The 17633-nt window shown below is 40.1% G+C and overlaps 1 protein-coding gene across 1 annotated transcript; it reads right to left on the minus strand.

The window, feature by feature from the left end:
• Positions 1-8608: 8608 nt before the first annotated feature.
• On the minus strand, positions 8609-17350 carry vax1 (ventral anterior homeobox 1). The gene is made up of 3 exons (XM_022216454.2): positions 15965-17350; positions 14295-14482; positions 8609-10764 (listed from the first exon to the last, which is right to left on the minus strand). Exons 1-3 carry the CDS (start codon positions 16176-16178, stop codon positions 10225-10227), a joined length of 942 nt encoding a protein of 313 aa, XP_022072146.1. The 5' UTR covers positions 16179-17350; the 3' UTR covers positions 8609-10224.
• Positions 17351-17633: the final 283 nt, after the last annotated feature.

The following is a 17633-nucleotide window of genomic DNA, read 5'->3' on the forward strand; positions in this document are numbered from 1 at the left end:
TAGAGAACCACAGTGAGAGACTTTATCTACAAATTGAGAAAACATGGAACAGTGGTGAACCTTCCTAGGAGCGGTCAGCCTACCAATATTTCTCCAAGAGCACTTTGATGTCGAATCCAGGAGGTCACAATAGAATCTAGATGAACATCAAAAGATATGCAGACCTCACTGGCCTCAGTTAAGGTCTGTCTACGTGGTTCCACAATAATGAAAATGGCATCAGTGGACAAGGTTCCTGGTACATCTGGTGTAAAGCTAATACAGCATTCCTCAAGAAGAACATGATACCAACAGTGAAACATGGTGGTTTTAGTGTGATGGCTTGGAGCTGCTTTGCTGCCACATGACCTGGAAGACTTGTCACAATTGATGGAGCCATGAACTCTGCTGTCGATCAGAAAATCCTCCTGGAGAATATCCACCATCAGATCTTGACCTAAAGCTCAACAAAAATGGTTTATACAGCATGACAATGACCCAAAGCACACAAAAACGTCCACCTCTGAGTGGCTCGAAAAGAAAGAACAAATTAAGATTTGAGATGTTAAACCTTTAAAAGAAAGTTCACGCTCAGAAACCATCAAACCTTTGGCAGAAGTATCTGCTGGGTACAGAAGTGGTGGCAAAGGTACCACAAAGGAGGAACCTTCAAAGACTTTCCTTGCTTAGGATGTCCATCTGGCCTAACTGTAAGAGCCAAGGATCTGATGAGAGAGGCCAAGGGTAAAAGATAAAAGGTCAAGTCATGATGAAAGTGAAAGGGGAAGTACTGGTTATTGAAGAAATTGATTATATTGCATATTCAGTCTCTGAGCTTTGTTTTTCTGGGGAGAATGAACTTTTGGGACACAGTGTAGAAGGCCAGTGTCCTCACTTATTTTTCACCGTACACCATTGGTCCTGCTTTTTTCATGATAATGCTTCATATGCATACATATACATTATATTTAATAAAACAAGAAGGACAAAAACTGACATGTTCTACCCATGACTGCAGTGAAGTTTCCCACGAGCCATTCAGAAGTAGGGAATTACAGGCACCAAACAAAGCTGTGTGGAAACAACATATAATTCACTGTCATACAAATAAATGAACTTTCAGCTGACTCGTATACATGTTCAGAGCTATGTGGAAAATGGTCCAACCTGAAATGTTGACTCTGGTGTCCCAGGTGAAAGTCCTGTTGCTACACACAATACTGTGGGTCTTGAACTTCTGAATAATATGAGCCACTGTTGTCACAGGAACTTCAAGCTGTTTAGAGATGGTCTTATAGCCTTTACCTTTAAGATGTTTGTCTATCATTTTTTTTCGGATGTCCTGGGACAATTCTCTCCTTCACTTTCTGTTGTCCATGTTCAGTGTGGTACACACCTTTTCACCAAACAGCAGGGTGACTACTTGTCTCCCTTTAAATAGGCAGACTGACTGATTATGAGTTTGGAAACACCTGTGATGTCAATTAAATGACACACCTGAGTTAATCATGTCACTCTGGTCAAATAGTTTTCAATCTTTTATAGAGGTACCATCATTTTTGTCCAGGCCTGTTTCATTAGTTTGTTTTTTTTAAATAATTATGTTAATCAACAATTCAAAAGTAATGGCTGTTTTTGATTATTTAATTTTCAATAAATTTTTATTTATTGTTACTTTTGTGAGTTTCAAGTGATTTCAGTGAGAATTGTGGGTTTTTCCTTCTTTAACTGAGGGGTACCAACAATTTTGTCCACGTGTGTACTTTATGCCTCCATCCAATCTCCTGTCATTAACTTTGTGAATTGTTCAAAATTGAATTTCACTCTTACCTCTCAATGAGAAAATAGTTTTGCTTCAAACTGAACCAATTTTTTTCAAGATGTAAATGAGAAGCTTGTTTGCAGAGGAATGTATCAGTAGACAGAGTTGATGGGAAGCAAAATGAGGCCAAACGAGGATCAATATTGAACTTGGAACACATGTCTATCATTTGCCAAGATGTTAGCCAGATCAACTTCATTAAGTGATAAATGCTTGAATGTGTGCAGTTTTTACCTTGCTAATTTTCACCCATGTGGTGAATAGTGTTTGCAAGGCTTTTGTACATGCAGTCAGGGGTTCTGCAGAATTTCCTATTATTATTGTTTTGTCTTAGCCTAGCTTAGCTAGACTGTATTCCCATTATAAGGGATATACGGGAATACGGTCTAGCCCTCCTCCATTGACACATTTTATCAGGTTTTCAAGCTCCGAGCAGATCAGACCGAACCAATCAGAGCACCAGAGGCGGGAGTTAACGATGCGACCGCAACAGAGCGAGGTTTCTCTCGTGCGCTTTCCTCTGTTTTGCACGGGCTGAATTTGTCCTTAAAACCTCAACAAGAAGCAGCTCTTAAAGCTTTTCTTTTTAAAAAGGATGTATTTTTAATTCCGGCAGGCTGTACGATAGAATGCGTAATGCTGCCCTCCACTGTTGAAAGGGAGAGCTTAGATTTTCCTCAAGACCCCTGTATGGCGAAGGAAGCTGTTAAAACTACAAAACATCATGGCGGAAAGGCAATTGTTAGGTCGCTTAGTGATTGCGTCACACATGTGTTACGCTGATTGGCTCTCTCCAGTTCAAGCTGTGATCGGTAGTCCCGCCTCTGGGCTAGATTTGGTTCAATGGAGCAGTTCCAGACTGACTTTATGTGTATTTGTAATACACAATATAAAGGCTGTCTGGTCCCCAGGCAAGTTTTGTCTGCCGATAAAGTCTTACTATAGGATACTATCAAATGTCGATAGCATTGTTTTAAGTTGTTCAGAGTTCATTGGCTACATTTGAAGTAATTTATCCTGTAGGTTGGTGTTTTATGAGAGGGTTAAAAATTGCATAATACTGAAATCATCTCTTGTCCTTTGTTTTATAAATTAGTCTTGATGTTGATGCTTCATTCCAACACACTAGCAAAGTCAGATAAAGTCAAAGTCACATTAATTTGTACAGTGCATTGTAACAACAGAAATTGAACCAAAGTGCTTTCCTTTTCAGATAAATCCGAATTTAAATGATTCAATTGGTTGATTTGTCCACTCTGACTGTTCAAAGTTAGAAGATAATATAGTACACTTTGTGAAAATACTCATGCAGGAGACTTAACTGATGGTAGATTTACACAGAATAGACACAAGAATGACTAACTCACAATAGGTAACGCCTAGGCAGGGAAGCTAACAGACTAAAGCAGATAACTGCACTAGAGGGTAACAAAACAAAATGCTAAAGCTACTAGCAGTCTGGCTCAGAGGCTAATGGGAGCTTAACTGGGTTTGGATGTGGCGAGGGGGGCATGGAAGGCCGTGGCAGATAGGGTAGGTGGTGTCGGTGTAGCAGCAAGTGAAGATGGCGGTGCAGTGGAACCCGGTTCACCAGGTGGAGATGCGATGGCGGTTAGATGGGGCTGATGGCAGTTCCAGAACACAGATGTGGCAACGGACGGCAGAGGCTTGAAGCAGGTGAATCCAGGTGAAGACACGAGCAGCCAGGAGTCCAGATGTAGGTTGTTCAACAGTCCAGTGGTGGGTGGCGTCTGGTTTTATGGGTGAAGAGGGAGTTGGCTTGATCACTCCCACCTGCTCACACACAAAACTTGCTGATTAGATCATCTGCACCTGCCGCCTCCAGAGCCACGCACTCACGCCGATGCCCACCTAAGGAGGAAAGGGAAGGAAGGGGGAAGGGAGATTGTTGCCACTGCCTCGAGCCGGATGCTACGGGTGTAACACCATACCACATTCAAAGTCACTTAAATCCCCTTTCTTCCCCATTCTGATACTCTGGATGAACTTCAGCTAGTTGTCTTGACCACATCAACATGTCTACATGCATTGAGTTGCGGTCATATGATTGGCTGATAAGCTATTGAACAGGTGTAACTACTAAAGTAGCTAGTGAGTTTATGTCGATAGATATTCAGACCATGAGTAGACAGGCCAAAACACATTTCCTTTTTGTATAATGTTTGAGCCATTAATATAGCTGAATGTTAAAGTTGTGTTGCTGAAAGAATCCCGCATTCTTGAAGTAGCGAAAGTAAAGTAACGGGGGCTGAAGTCACAACCCGACTGCTAAACTCTTTTGCAATTAGAAAACAGCTGAATTTGTTGTAGACTGTTCAGTTCGTTGGTACAGTAAGTTCTGTCAGTGGGCTATCTTCCTTTTAAAATAGATACATTTTTTGTGATTAAACAGACTATCACCATCACTATTCTTGAGACTTTGCAAAAATGTCGTCCCATCGTTATGTACAAACTGGTCAAAGAAAATACAACACTGAAAACGAATATCCTTGTGTGAAATGAGGCTGTTTTAAAAGCAATACATGTCCTCCTCAAAAAAGTGTTGTTACTGTTGTAATAGTAGTGTACGCCATGTGTGCAGCATAATTTACGGTCAGAGAAATGCTGAAAATTCTATGATACAAAGGAAATGAAATCCCTAGACTAAAATGAGGCTATTTGAAAGACACTTTCCATCGTCTGAAACAAATACGGCTGTTATAACAGTGCCGTACACAGATTTGCGTGCTATGCAAGTATCTTACATAAGTTGTACTCTATGGTTATTAAGGTTTATAGAAAAATGATTCCCAAATTCATCCATGCAGGAATAATAGTCACCAAGACTCCACACATGAAATGCTGTGTCCTTAACCTGTCATTGTCCATGGTTGATGCTCACCTAGTTGAGACATTACACTATGCCCTTCTGGTCTTTGTGCTATTCTCTCTTTCTTGGTTTAGTCTGTCTCAATGATGCATCGTTCACCAATATATTGTACCCCTTCCCAGAACTCTTTAAGGTAGGATTAATCTCTGTGAGCTTCAGAACTTTGCACAAGTCAACTGAATCTGCAGCTGAGCTTAATCCAAGGGCTAGGGAGAGATTTATTGCATCACCAAAAAGCTTAGTCGATGTTAACAAAAGCTCCATAAACCTTCTGTCAGTTTGAATGAATGGGCCTTGTGCTTTAGCTGATTTATTTCAATTATTTCATCATGTAGTTGCTCAAGGACAGCTATAATAACAAACAGTCATCTTTTTACCAGTCCTGGGTGTTCCCTGCATACGTTACTTTGTATATTTTTGCCAATAATCCATATCTAATATAACCAAGAAGTTGCCCATGTAGAGTGAATAAAGTGTGTCACTGTGACTTCTTTGGGCAATAATTTGGGTTGTAATGTCACCACTTGCCCTGAGCATGCATTTTTATGTTGTCAAAATCCTGTCGCAAGTAAACAGAACTCTTTCATGTTTAGGTTGGAACTGGCACCAGAAATTTAAGACTCCAAAAATGACTGTAATAGAAAGTGTTATCCAAGTTCGTTCTTTCTGGCCATGGGGACCTGGCTTGTTTGTGAGATTTTGAAGGCATTCTGAAAAACCGTTGCTGGAAATGATTATTCTTTGTGGTGTAGTAGCAAACAGCCTACATTATGAGCTGGTGTCCCAGACATTCAGCCAGCAGGTCCTACATCACAGATGATTAATTGTGGTAATACTTAGGTTAATGGCAACTGCATACGACACTGCTGTTTCCAAGTGTTTCCCAGAATGAGCATCTGAGCAACATGGACTGCATCCAGGTCCATCTCAAACTAGTACGCATGAGGCAGTATTAGTTAGTATTTGTAACATTTCTGTCCAGCCGTGTTCACCAGCTGGTTGTTTAAAGTGTCTGTCAGGTAGTGTGCAGTGGCTCTTTCAGAGCCTTCATGCTGAAAATAACTGTCTGCTGATGCTTGAAAGCACGTTGATGAGCTATGAGAACCAAAACAGCAACGCTGGAGAATGTTAAATCAAAACAACCAGCTGAAAGAGGCTAAAGTGGTCCATGATTGATTAGGAGGGCAGGGAGGTGGACACTGTCATGCTCCATGGCCTTATCATTAAAGGCACCTCTTTTTGTATCTCAGTCATTTAATCCATTTTGGATATTAAAATTGTGCAGGGCCAAACCGGGTGTACTCCATGAGTAACTAAGAGAATACAGAAGAGCTATATAATTCTACAAATTTTCATTCTTGTGTGTACTTGCAAGCTCTAGTGCAAATAGTATTACCGGGGTTTTTTCTGCTTTTGTGTAGTCACTATGACATTGCTGAAATGTTAAAGTGATAGGAAAATATCTCAGCATTGAAAACTGCATACTACATACTGACAACATGCCAGCAAGGATGGTGCATATCCAAAGAAACACTATCGTATGTCAACACATTTGGCAGTTCCACTGATTTCATGGCTTTATGCAAAGTATTTAAGCAAATACCCGAGTGGAACCCCTGCTTTTGGGGGATGTCTGCTCCCCTCACTCCTTTGATTGCTTAATGGGATTAATTATTCTGTGAAGAAGCAGAGTGACTTAATTGTGCCCTTTTTTTTTTTTTTTTCACAGGCCTCGGACACCTAGAGGGGAATCTTGTAGATTTGTTGCACTGCGGAGCTTAAAGTTGCTGGATCAGTGTGCTGGAAGAGTGTCTTTAGTCGAGTCTTTAGTAACACTTGTTAGCATGTTAATCCTCAGATCAACTGTATGGCATTGAAAGACCAAGGCCAAAAAAACAGATACTAAACACAGGACAGGATGTACCCTTTCTTTCACCTCCTAAGACCTGTGCTTAAAGACAGGACCATGTGATGGGAGAAAATGTGTTGGTGGTCCGCAGCAACGACAGCGCTGCGCGTGCATACACACACACTCAACCCCCCTCGAAAACTCCCCACTTAGAAAAACCTCCCCGACCTTCTTCTAATTGGACTGAGGGTGAAGGGAGAGAATGGGGGGGTGGGGGTGGGGGGTGGGGTGGGGGTGGAGAAGAGGGGTTAGGAGGCGTAAATGTGACCTTTTTTTCCTCTGGGGAGATTCCCAAGACACAGTGGGGAGGACTGGTTTCTTTGACTGTGCTCACAAAAGAGCCTTAGTTTTCTCTGTTACTGGACAGCCCCTGCACTTCTACAGCGATTACTCCGCCACAAGTCGCCAGAATAATCTCAGAACGGAATATTGCAAACAAGCGAAAACCTGTGGTAGCATATTTTCTGTCACAAACGTCAAGTCAATTTTAATCACTTCAAACACTGTCCGGCATTTTATTAATTAATGATAGTGTGTCTTATACTCTGATCGTATGTGTAGAATGTTAAACTGTAATTCAAGTGTAGCTGTCACTTAAATATAAGGGATAGCAAAAACAGTATCGGTTGCTGAAATGTGGCGTAAAAACTGGGAAAACTCAAGCAAAAATATCCAAATGCTGTATCAACTTTAGTATTTAGGCAAATGCATGAAAATACTTACCACCTTTTACGTTGGTATACTGTTAATAGTACCTGTCAGATAGTCTACATTTGTTTCCCAGGTATTCTTTTTAGTCAGTCTACACTTTGTATTTCAAACAAATGGACTCTGGTCTTTTTAGATTTGAAGAGAGCCCGACCAGCACACTGTGCTCTCATTCAGCGCCCATGCAGTGGGAGCAGCCCTGTTACAGTCTCGCTGCTCAGTCCCAGTTAGTGCACGGGGAAATGTTAAAAACCAAATCTTCCACTTAGTAACTTTTCCAGAGAGAGTTCAACCACATCTCTCAGTCTTCTTTAGCAGATGGACACTAATGATTAAGACAGGGAGATGCTGCTGAAAGTTTTTCTGTGAGGTGTTATTATTATAGCTGTTAAAAGTTGGCTTAAAATCTTATTTCTGATATTTTTATTTATTTAATGAATTTATTCACAGATAACTGACTAATTGAGTCTCGGGAGAGTATTAACTAATTAAAATGATAGCATGAATTTTTTTAATCCAAAAATCTTTTGGAGGAGGATACTTTTTATCCCTGAGTGGTGCCTGCTGGTCTCCCGTCAGACTAGAACAACCTCCACCCATTAGACAGAGAGTGAAGGATGCCTGGAAAGCAAAACACAGGGCAAGAAGAAGAAGAAAAAAAGAAATCACTTGCTGCTGCTTCTAAAGCTTATTGCTGTGAGCTTACAGTAATAACAAACCAGTGAGCAAATGAACATTTTGAACAAAAATGCTGCTATGCTGTTGTCTAGATAAAGATATGATTGATATTTTGCAAATACAAAATGTAGAACTGAAGCTAATCTTTGCTCAGGTGAAAAGCTGATCAGCTATCTATTAATCAATTAATCATTTAGGTATTTTTATAGCAGAAATGTGTCTGTCATCAGCTTCTCCAATGTGAGGATTTTTTTTAAGTTTTTTGGGTTTAGATCTTCGTAAATTTGGTTAATTTGCATTTTGGACTGTTGGGACAGGCATTTAGGTTTTTTCTCTCACCTTTTTAACACATTTTTTTATAGGCCAAAAAGTGAGAAAATAATTAATAAAAAATAGAATTAGTTGTTATCCCAATAAAATCTATGTTAAACTTTCCCATTTTTTTTACAATTCCATGACTCCTGTCACTCCACTGCTTGCTTTTGGAAACTTCTTAGTCCGCTTTGTAGCGCTGCTAGTTTAACTTTGAATCACAAGGTCGACGCACAGCTTCACTCCAGTCAAAGGACGAACACAAATGACGTCAACAAGTCACATGAAGAGCATACACATCAGGCTGGTGTATAAGAAGTATAACAGTCATGGAATTTATCATAACTTGATTCATAGCAACATGTATGAAAGAAAAATGAAAAAAACACACTTGTCTTTGTCTGTAGCCATATACATAATATATATGCACATTTGTACCACACGTGTCACAAATTTCAAGATATTTCACAACAACAGCACCAAAGAGCTTTTGATTGATTCTTCAGCCCCACTAATACATTCATTCACTCATTCGTTCATTATTTTCCAGATATACTAATAATCTATTAATTACAGAAGTGAATAATTTACAATAAAATAACAATTTTAAGGTACATTTCTCATTTCCAGTACTTTTATACTACAATAATTCCACTCAGTCGTCACATGCATCAGTCTGCCTAAATCCTTTATGAAGGCTGTGGACTTTTGAAAAATTTGCACAGGAAAGGGTATTATATTGTCTTAATTTTTGAAAAAGCTGTTACCTTGTGTGTTCAACAAAGCAAGCAGCTTGCTAATGCTGAAAAGCCTTTTTCCCTCTCTGCAAACGCATGTCTGCACTTAGCTCCTGCACAGAATAGAAACCGTACACCAAAACTCTGAGAACTCACAGTGGTATTTAAATCACAGACAAAAAGAAAAAAGACAACAGCAAAAAAAGAAAAAGAAAAAAAAACGTCAGGTACTGCATCTTGAAGACAAAAAATCCCACAAAGTGAAGACTCATGTTGTAAAATGTTGAAATCTTCACCAAACCATAGTGAAAACAACACAGAACAATTCAGCTATCATACTGTATGACAACACCTTCTCTGGGTTATGTTTTGGTTTGGTCCTAACTCAATAAAAATGCTTTTACAAAAGGTCTTTTTGTAAGCTTATTCGTTTTTGTGAGACATCTGCATAAGCTTTCGTGCTGACACTGGCCTTGCAATGACCTTCCAACAGAGGCACTTTTTCCCCTCCCCCAATTCTGTGTTGAGAAATCGGCCTTGCTCGTTCATTCATAACGCTACGTTTTAAATTTTGAATTCTCTGATTTTCTGATTGGAGCTCTCAAAACTGCTGCTCTGGTGTCTGACATCTCACCGTCCTTCTTTACATCTATTCACTGCAGTGACATGAATCTACCCAACACAATCAAATAATAAAACACAGTTCAGAAAGGTACCATCACTTTACAATTTCTGTCACCAGTCCTAGACATCCAGCTATACACTATGTACCACTTCCTCTGCAGTGGTGGAGCTTTTCTGGTATGTAGCGCTGTATTCCCCGGAGCGCCTGTATATATACTTATCTTGGATTAATATGACTAAATATTTGTTTGGAGAAAGCCTGAAAGATGTCTCAGACTCTCATCAGCATTTTTCTTTCTAATTCTCTTTTATATAGTCCTGTATGAACATTTTGTGCAAAATCTTTCCACTGCCACCCTGTCCTTCTTCGATGAGCTTGTGTAGGTCTTTATTTTCTGCCTTGTACAAGCCGCCAGATGTGCAACTGGATTACATGAACTGCTACAGAACATGACACAGACAGATGAAAGAGACTAAGCAAAACCAAACAAAGACGGTAACAGCCAAGAAAACAACATAAATGTGTCCAGAGATAACAGAAACTCGTTTACGTAAAGAAGAAGTGTCATTCCAGAATTTTCTTGTCTACTGATTCTTTGCCATTGGTCCGCGAGTAAGGCTCAAAGGCAGAGGAGCTCAGGTAACGTGCAGAAAGTTCCTGCAAGTTGCCAGCCAGTGAGCCAGCCATGGAGAGGGGGTTGGAGGAAATGCGGGTGGCGACCCCGCTGAGTAAGGAGGGCATGGGGAAGCTGAAGAGGCTGTGAGCCGCCGGTGAGCTCTGCAGGCCTGCCACTGTCCCTGAGCTGGTGACGGCAGGCAGTGGAGGGCTGCCACCCGCTGTGCCAGTGCTGCCGCCGCTGCTGCTGCTACTGCTGCTGTTGCTGGCCAGTGCCATGGAGGGGGGACGCAGGGCAGAGCCCAGAGTGCCGCTGCCACAGTGGGGCAGGAGGCCTGGTAGGCCCGGGGGCGTCAGCAGCCGCCCCTGCTCCAGCAGTCTGAGGACACTGCATGTCGCCGCTGTTTCTGAAACCACTGAACGCAGCTCAGAGTCCTTCCCTTGGTCTTTCTTCTGCTTAGTACGCCGGTTCTGGAACCAGACTTTAACCTAGACAGAAACACAGGTGAGAGATGCTTTAGAAAAATGCATATTCTCTCTCTCTCTCTCTCTCTCTCTCTATATATATATATATATATATCTATATATATATCTATCTATATATATATATATATATATATATATATATATATATACATATTAAAAATAGTTACTCTATTATTATATATCATAAATTATGATATATTGTTATATGTTGCTTTTATGTCACAGATTGGAAACAAATAAAGAGAGCGTACTGGTATTACGGAAAGAAATCTGCTCTGCAATAATTCACATTTCCTGGTATTTGCAGTAGGAAGGCCTGATCGTAGTACACCAATAATCTGATAATCTCACTGCTTGGAGATAATTGCACCATGAATGATACAACAATGTGTCTTCACAGATTAGGATGATTGCTTTTACCCAATGCTTTGTTGGCAAATACAATGTCGTAAAGTGCCTGTCCTTCCCCTCCCCAATCATAGCATGCACCTTCAGATACTCACTAATGCATAGTAGCTATATGTACACACACACACACACACACACACACACACACACACACACACACACACACACACACACACACACACACACACACACACACACACACACACACACGCGTACAAATAACTGTAGACTGTGAGTGATCAAAAGATGCAGTGATTTCATGCAGACATGGAGAAGATACTCCTCTGTGTTAAAAGGCAAAAAGTTAATTCAATCAAACCTCTTAACTTCATCAGCTATGAAAAGTTCATGCACTGATACAGATCCAAATAGTCCATAAGCTACAAAGTGTAAAACCTCCCACATCAGTATTAGAAAAAAAATTAAAATAACCGTATTGTTTGTTGCTTGTTGGTTGTATCAACTGTGTTGCATACTCGTGATATGGCGTTAGTTTTTTTCATTATTAGACAAGATTCAGAAAATGGGTTTTGGCAATGACATGATTGTTGAACTGAATCATCAGGCTCTCTGAATATTTGCAGTTTTAATCTGTTTAACTTCTCAGCTGGAGAAAACAACCAATATGAATGTATAAATAATCAGTATGGCACCTTGACAGCTGGGAACTCTGAATAGTTTTGCTTTTTTTTTTAGTACTTTGCAACATTTTTCAGACTGAACAACTAAACAATTAAATTGGGAACTCCTAAAGACATGACTAATCATGAAAGTAATATGTGCACATACACTGCAGCCCTCATTTTGGTTATTTTGCAGTGGATGTTTTAAGAAAACTGGACACAGTTCAAAGGCACGGAAACCCTGGAAAACACATTTACATCAAGCTTGATTTGAGCTGTAAATTTTAATTCCCACCACTCCAAAAAGAAAATGGCCACTATTACCTCTAACTAAAATTAGCCTCCCAAATACAAACAATGTCAGATTAATAAATCCTCAATTTTGTGGTTTTAGCTCATCAAGAAACCCAAGAAATGCCGAGAAACAAGAAACTTCTCTTTAAAAAGTAAATTGTTCCACAACTTCTACTTCAGTTGAATTATCTGTGTTAGTGAAGCATTTCTCTTTGTCTGAGATACGCTGCATCTGTTTCTCACTCTTTAAATATTGCGATAAGTCTGCACATGATGTATCCAGCAGAAAATGAGGGATCAAGAGAAATAACACCACTGACTGCATGCCCATATCTAACGACTGGAAAACGCACATGACATCAGCCTTGTGCTTTAAAACATTCAGTGATTCATTGCTCATCAGCCTCGGCAAATGCATTTAATTATATTTGACATATCCACAGTTCAGTTTCACATGGTCAAATAACTTGAATAAATGTGAAACACGGGCTTTAGAAACATATATCCTGCACCTGTAAGTCTCCAGTAAACAAAGCTAGCTGTCTTTATGTGGACCAAAATATATACGTACCAATCAGCAGCAAGCGTTCAGCTCAGTCCTGCTGCTAGACCAATCACATTTGAATATTTGTTCCCTTCATTTCAGTAAGTAGTTTGACTCTTCACAGGCTGTTAACAACCATCTCACATTAAGAGAAGAAGCCCTGCCACTCCAGCTAATATTTTACGTTTGCGACATAAAGCCCGCTTAGAAGGAGCATCACGTTCGTTTTAGAAGTGACATTCTCGGTGCAAAGTATGCAACGAGGTGAAGCTGGTAGCTCAAACAAAGATGATTAGATGTGCACACAGCAAATGGCTGTCATAATGTAACGACCTCTGAGTGCCAGAACAAAATGTTAATTTCTCCATGTTGTCATTAAAAGGCATTTCAGCAGGACAAGAAGAGGACAGTGGAAGAAAATTCAAGCTCTGTCCTGCCTAAATATGGAGCAAAAGTTTCTCGATGTGTATGTGTGTGTGTGTGTGTGTGTGTGTGCCTGTGTGTGTGTGTGTGTGTGTGTGTGTGTGTGTGTGTGTATTACCCTTAGATAAGGAAAATCATGTCTTCAGGCTCTTAAATTAATTAAAAAGCATGTGGAAAATATCAGCAGTTGTGTTGTTCAAATGAATAAAAAAATTAAATGCGAAAAGTAAAGTTAAATTTCCATGGCTGTTAGTTAAAGGAGCAGTGCGGTATCATTTTGTGAAATACTGTTAACATCTTACAGACCTGCTCTCAAGGTCAGTCTCCTTCAGCCACAACACATTAACACCAAAGACCAAGCCGATGGCGCTGATGGCGCCATTAGCCATTTAGCACAGCTTTAAAAATAAAACATAAATGAAACAAGAGCTGAAAATACACTGACGTTTTGAAGCGGGCAGCTGGGGTTCCCTGGAGTCCAAGTCACACAGAGTGACCGGGTGACTTGCTGTGGAATCTGGTGTCAGACACACAGTGCTAACACAGTTCGCCCACGGCAGACACTGCGTGACCCACTGCTGACCCCGCACGTACAACAAGAGGAGGAAGTTTGCGCTTTTTCTAACGGCAGCTTTCATATCAAATAGTACCGTCGAACACAAAGCACATAGCCTGGATTGTTACATTACATTAACTAAAAAGGATTACATTTACTTTAAATGTATGTAACAATACAGCTGAATATATTTTAGGGATTAAATGAAATCCAAGAATCACTGCAGCACCCATACTGAAAACACTGAATAACAGCCTGTAAGCTTGACTATTTAATTAATAACTGACATTTGTTTTTTAAAAAATAATTTAGAACAGGGTTTTAGTTCATAGCTATAAATAGCCGTTATTAACAAAGTAAATGTTTCCATCTTTGATTCAAACTATAATTATGGATGTGATTATGTATGCTTCTTTAAATGACAGGGACAGAAAATGATTGCACCTTTAAAATAAACAGCTGCTGGGTAAACCCTTTATGTGCACACAAATGAAATGAAATGAATTAGATGATCAAGCCAGTGATCCTGATAGATCATATCATAATTATCTGGTGTCGAAAAAACAAAAAAAAACCCCAAAGATAATTATTTAAACTTTACTTTCTATTAGAATTAAAAACAGAATGATGCAAAGTGTCTTTTGTACAGAGAAAATTCCAGCTTACAGGGAGGATGCATGCATACCTGAGTTTCAGACAGATTGAGTTGACGGGCCAGCTCTGTCCTTTCCCTTCCAACCACATACTGGCACCTCTGAAACTCCATCTCTAACCGGTAGAGCTGCTCTGCGGTGAAGGAGGTGCGGGTTCGCTTGGGCCGGTCCAAATCCAACCCTTTCGGCAGAATGATCTCTCGGATGGAGCCTTTAGCATCTATAACAAGGAGCACTTTGAATGAACAACACTGAGGCAAACAGTCACAACGCACAGCAGCAGCAAAGAGTCCTAGACGGTTTTCTTCCTCTCAATATTATTATTATAATTATTGTTATTATGATTATTACTACTACTAAATTTAGGTGTCACATGCTGCGCTTAGAACCTAATAAAGTGAAGTAAATTGATCAAATACATTTATGAGCTCACAATACCTTATATTTTAAATTAGTAAAAAATAAAAATATCAGTCCAGATTAAATTCTGCCTTTGCTTTCCTTGATAGGAATTCACAGAAGTTGTTCACATGCGTACACTTGCTGAGAAAAAATTATATCAAGACATTAAATAAAAGTGAATGAGCCATGCTGAGATTCCATTTCCATTCAGTCCACCACAAAGAGCAAATTACAGCAATGTGTGTTGCTCTTAAAATTCAGTTAAAGTATTAAAACTGATCTCAGCTTAATGAGTAACAGCATTGTTTTTGCAGTTACTTTTTCACTGAACCTTTTATCTGCTTGTGTTGCATTATTATTTATCATATTGTATTTTAAAATGTATTATAAATACTGTAGCACTCAGTTCATTCATTCATTCATTCATTCATTCAATACTTTAATTGTTTAGCAAAAATACTAGAGGATTATTGTTCAAAACTAAAAATAAAAACACTTTGAAGAGAAAACTTTTTAGGCTGATCTGGCTCTTTACAATAATTAATTCTGTGTTTTCAGTCTTGTTGTATTTATAGTTTGTTTTCATACACTCTCAGTGTTGGGCCAACACTACATGAAGGAAATGATATAAATTACTCTCCAAGCAAATGACTCTCATCTACACAATTTCATGTCTGATTTGTTGACGTTAAAAATCCACACATACAAGCTGCTGTCTCCTTTTTTAAAAATACATATAATAAATAATAATTTTAACATTTATCACTCTGAAGTGCAGTGCAATATATGCAGTATAAAGCCTTTAGGCACATTTACATTTAGTCAAGACAGTGTGAGTGAATTGTTCATTTTGATATTTAATATTAAAAATGTATGAATAGTTTAGTTTCAATGCCATGTCAGTAATTGTGATGAGTACATGTGGCAGGAAGTCACATTCTTTTTAGTAACAATTAGCTTTTTTCATGACAGATACTTTAGCTCTCTTTTATTTTTTAAGTTACTGTAATTTCAAAACTTAAATACACAGAAAACAAGCCATCATGTCTGATTTTTTTAAATATAAGATATTTTGCTATTCTTTTTGAAGTTGAGTATAATCCTAATAAAAAACAACCAGAGGAGTGTTAACTTTCTGTGAATGAACAACCTCATTAATTTTTTTGTTTTCTTGTTTTCTCATTGTCTCATTGTGTTTTTAAATGTGTCTGAGCTCTGAAGTAAGACACAGTTCTAAAAAAAAGGACAAAACACACTCTCACACACACACACACACACACACACACACCACAAGCCTTACCTCGGACGAGTATTCTTCGGCAGTAGTCTGGGTCCCCCACGCTCCCCCTGTTCTTCTCGCAGTTGTCCACGGTCCCAGAGGGGGAAAAGGAGTCCTGCTGCTCCTTGAGGAAGCTTTTGGACAAGCTGCCCTGGGAGTCTTTGCCATCCTTCCCCTCCTTAAGTCCATTCTTCAGCACCATCCCTTCCGTCTCTTGGTTGTACCTGACCTCCATGCTCAGTTTATCCTCTTAGACCTGCGGCTTGTCCGCCTCTTTTTTCCTTTGTCAAGTGAAAAAAAAAGGAGATTACGGAGAACGCAGCGCACAGGATCAGCTGGACAGTGTGGGTTTTAGTTTCAAAACAGCACCTTTCAGCAGTACAGAGTCAGCTATCTAATGTTTGGTGAAATACTTCCGTTGCCCGACCAAGGAGCCCTATTATCACTGACCAAACTCCCTTGCCCAATGATCATGGACTTCTCAGTGAAACTCAACAGTAATTCAGTGCCCCCCTTTCCTCGTTACATAGACATCAGGCTGATAGATGATCTTCAAATAATCAGAGCCATGGATGCGCACTCGCTGTTTCAATTGATTACGGTAATTTTCCTGCCTCCACATTTGCGTAACCTCATGAATACACTAAATTGTTTGGGGAAATAGATCAGGTCTTGATAGAGGGGTTTGCTCGTCCCGACCCCCTCGGTTTGCCTGCTCTCAGCCCAGGGAATCAAGACAAATGATTGGTCTTGTCTCGCAACCAAGCCTTCCTGAACGCTCACAATCACAGAGGTACGACTCTTCCAGACCCGAAAAAAGTTCCTGGGAGGTTCATTCTTCTGTCTGCAGAACGTAGCCAGACATTTTTCTCCACGACTTGTCAAAGCACACCTGATTGTCCCAGCATGTCAGTGAACTTTGATCCCGTTTTTCCCTTTGGCTTTCTCGTCAATCAACGGAATTCTGCAATGTGCAGATCTCGCCGCTATGCTATTGTAGGCAAGAGACACTGGGAGAGAGCCAAAGAGGGAGAGAGAGAGAGAGAGAGGGAGAGAGATCGGTGAAAGGGATAATGAACAAATCCACAACGAACAAAAATTTATGGAGGCAATGGCGACCCAGCCAGTTTGAGCACTGCAACAATGCCGGGCTCTTCTTTAACGGGAATTGTGTTAAAGTTTCCTGCGTCGTCCGGCGTTCAAAAAGAGAGCTACGCAGAGCCACCCAGCAAGGTCCTGGCCGCTAACGCCACATCCTTCAGTATTCAAATGATTGCACCCCAGAAGCCATCTTCAGCTCTCATAGTCTTAACCTGCGTGTTTGAAAAAGACAAAAAAGGGGAACAAAACTTGTCATTAGTGCTTAGTCTGCCTACACTCTCTCTCACACATGCATACCCCTGGAATGGCCCCTGCCTCTCTCCACCGCTCGCCCTCCAGCCCACTACCCACCCACCTAACCACCAACTCTTAGCTATTTTCATTGTCAGTGCAACAATATCTCTGAACACAGCAGTGGCCAGTAATCCAATAAGACCATTGATTAGGCCACAATGATTCAATTCAAACCAGTGGCCTAATGCAAGGAACATTCTCTGGCCCTTCTTGTCACCTTAGCTGGCCAGAAGCCCTCTTCATGCTGCCCCCCTCCCTGAGTGCCATTCATGCCTTTATGGGAAACAGAGAGGAA

This window comes from Acanthochromis polyacanthus, chromosome 15 (assembly GCF_021347895.1).
Source record: "Acanthochromis polyacanthus isolate Apoly-LR-REF ecotype Palm Island chromosome 15, KAUST_Apoly_ChrSc, whole genome shotgun sequence".
NCBI lineage: Eukaryota > Metazoa > Chordata > Actinopteri > Pomacentridae > Acanthochromis > Acanthochromis polyacanthus.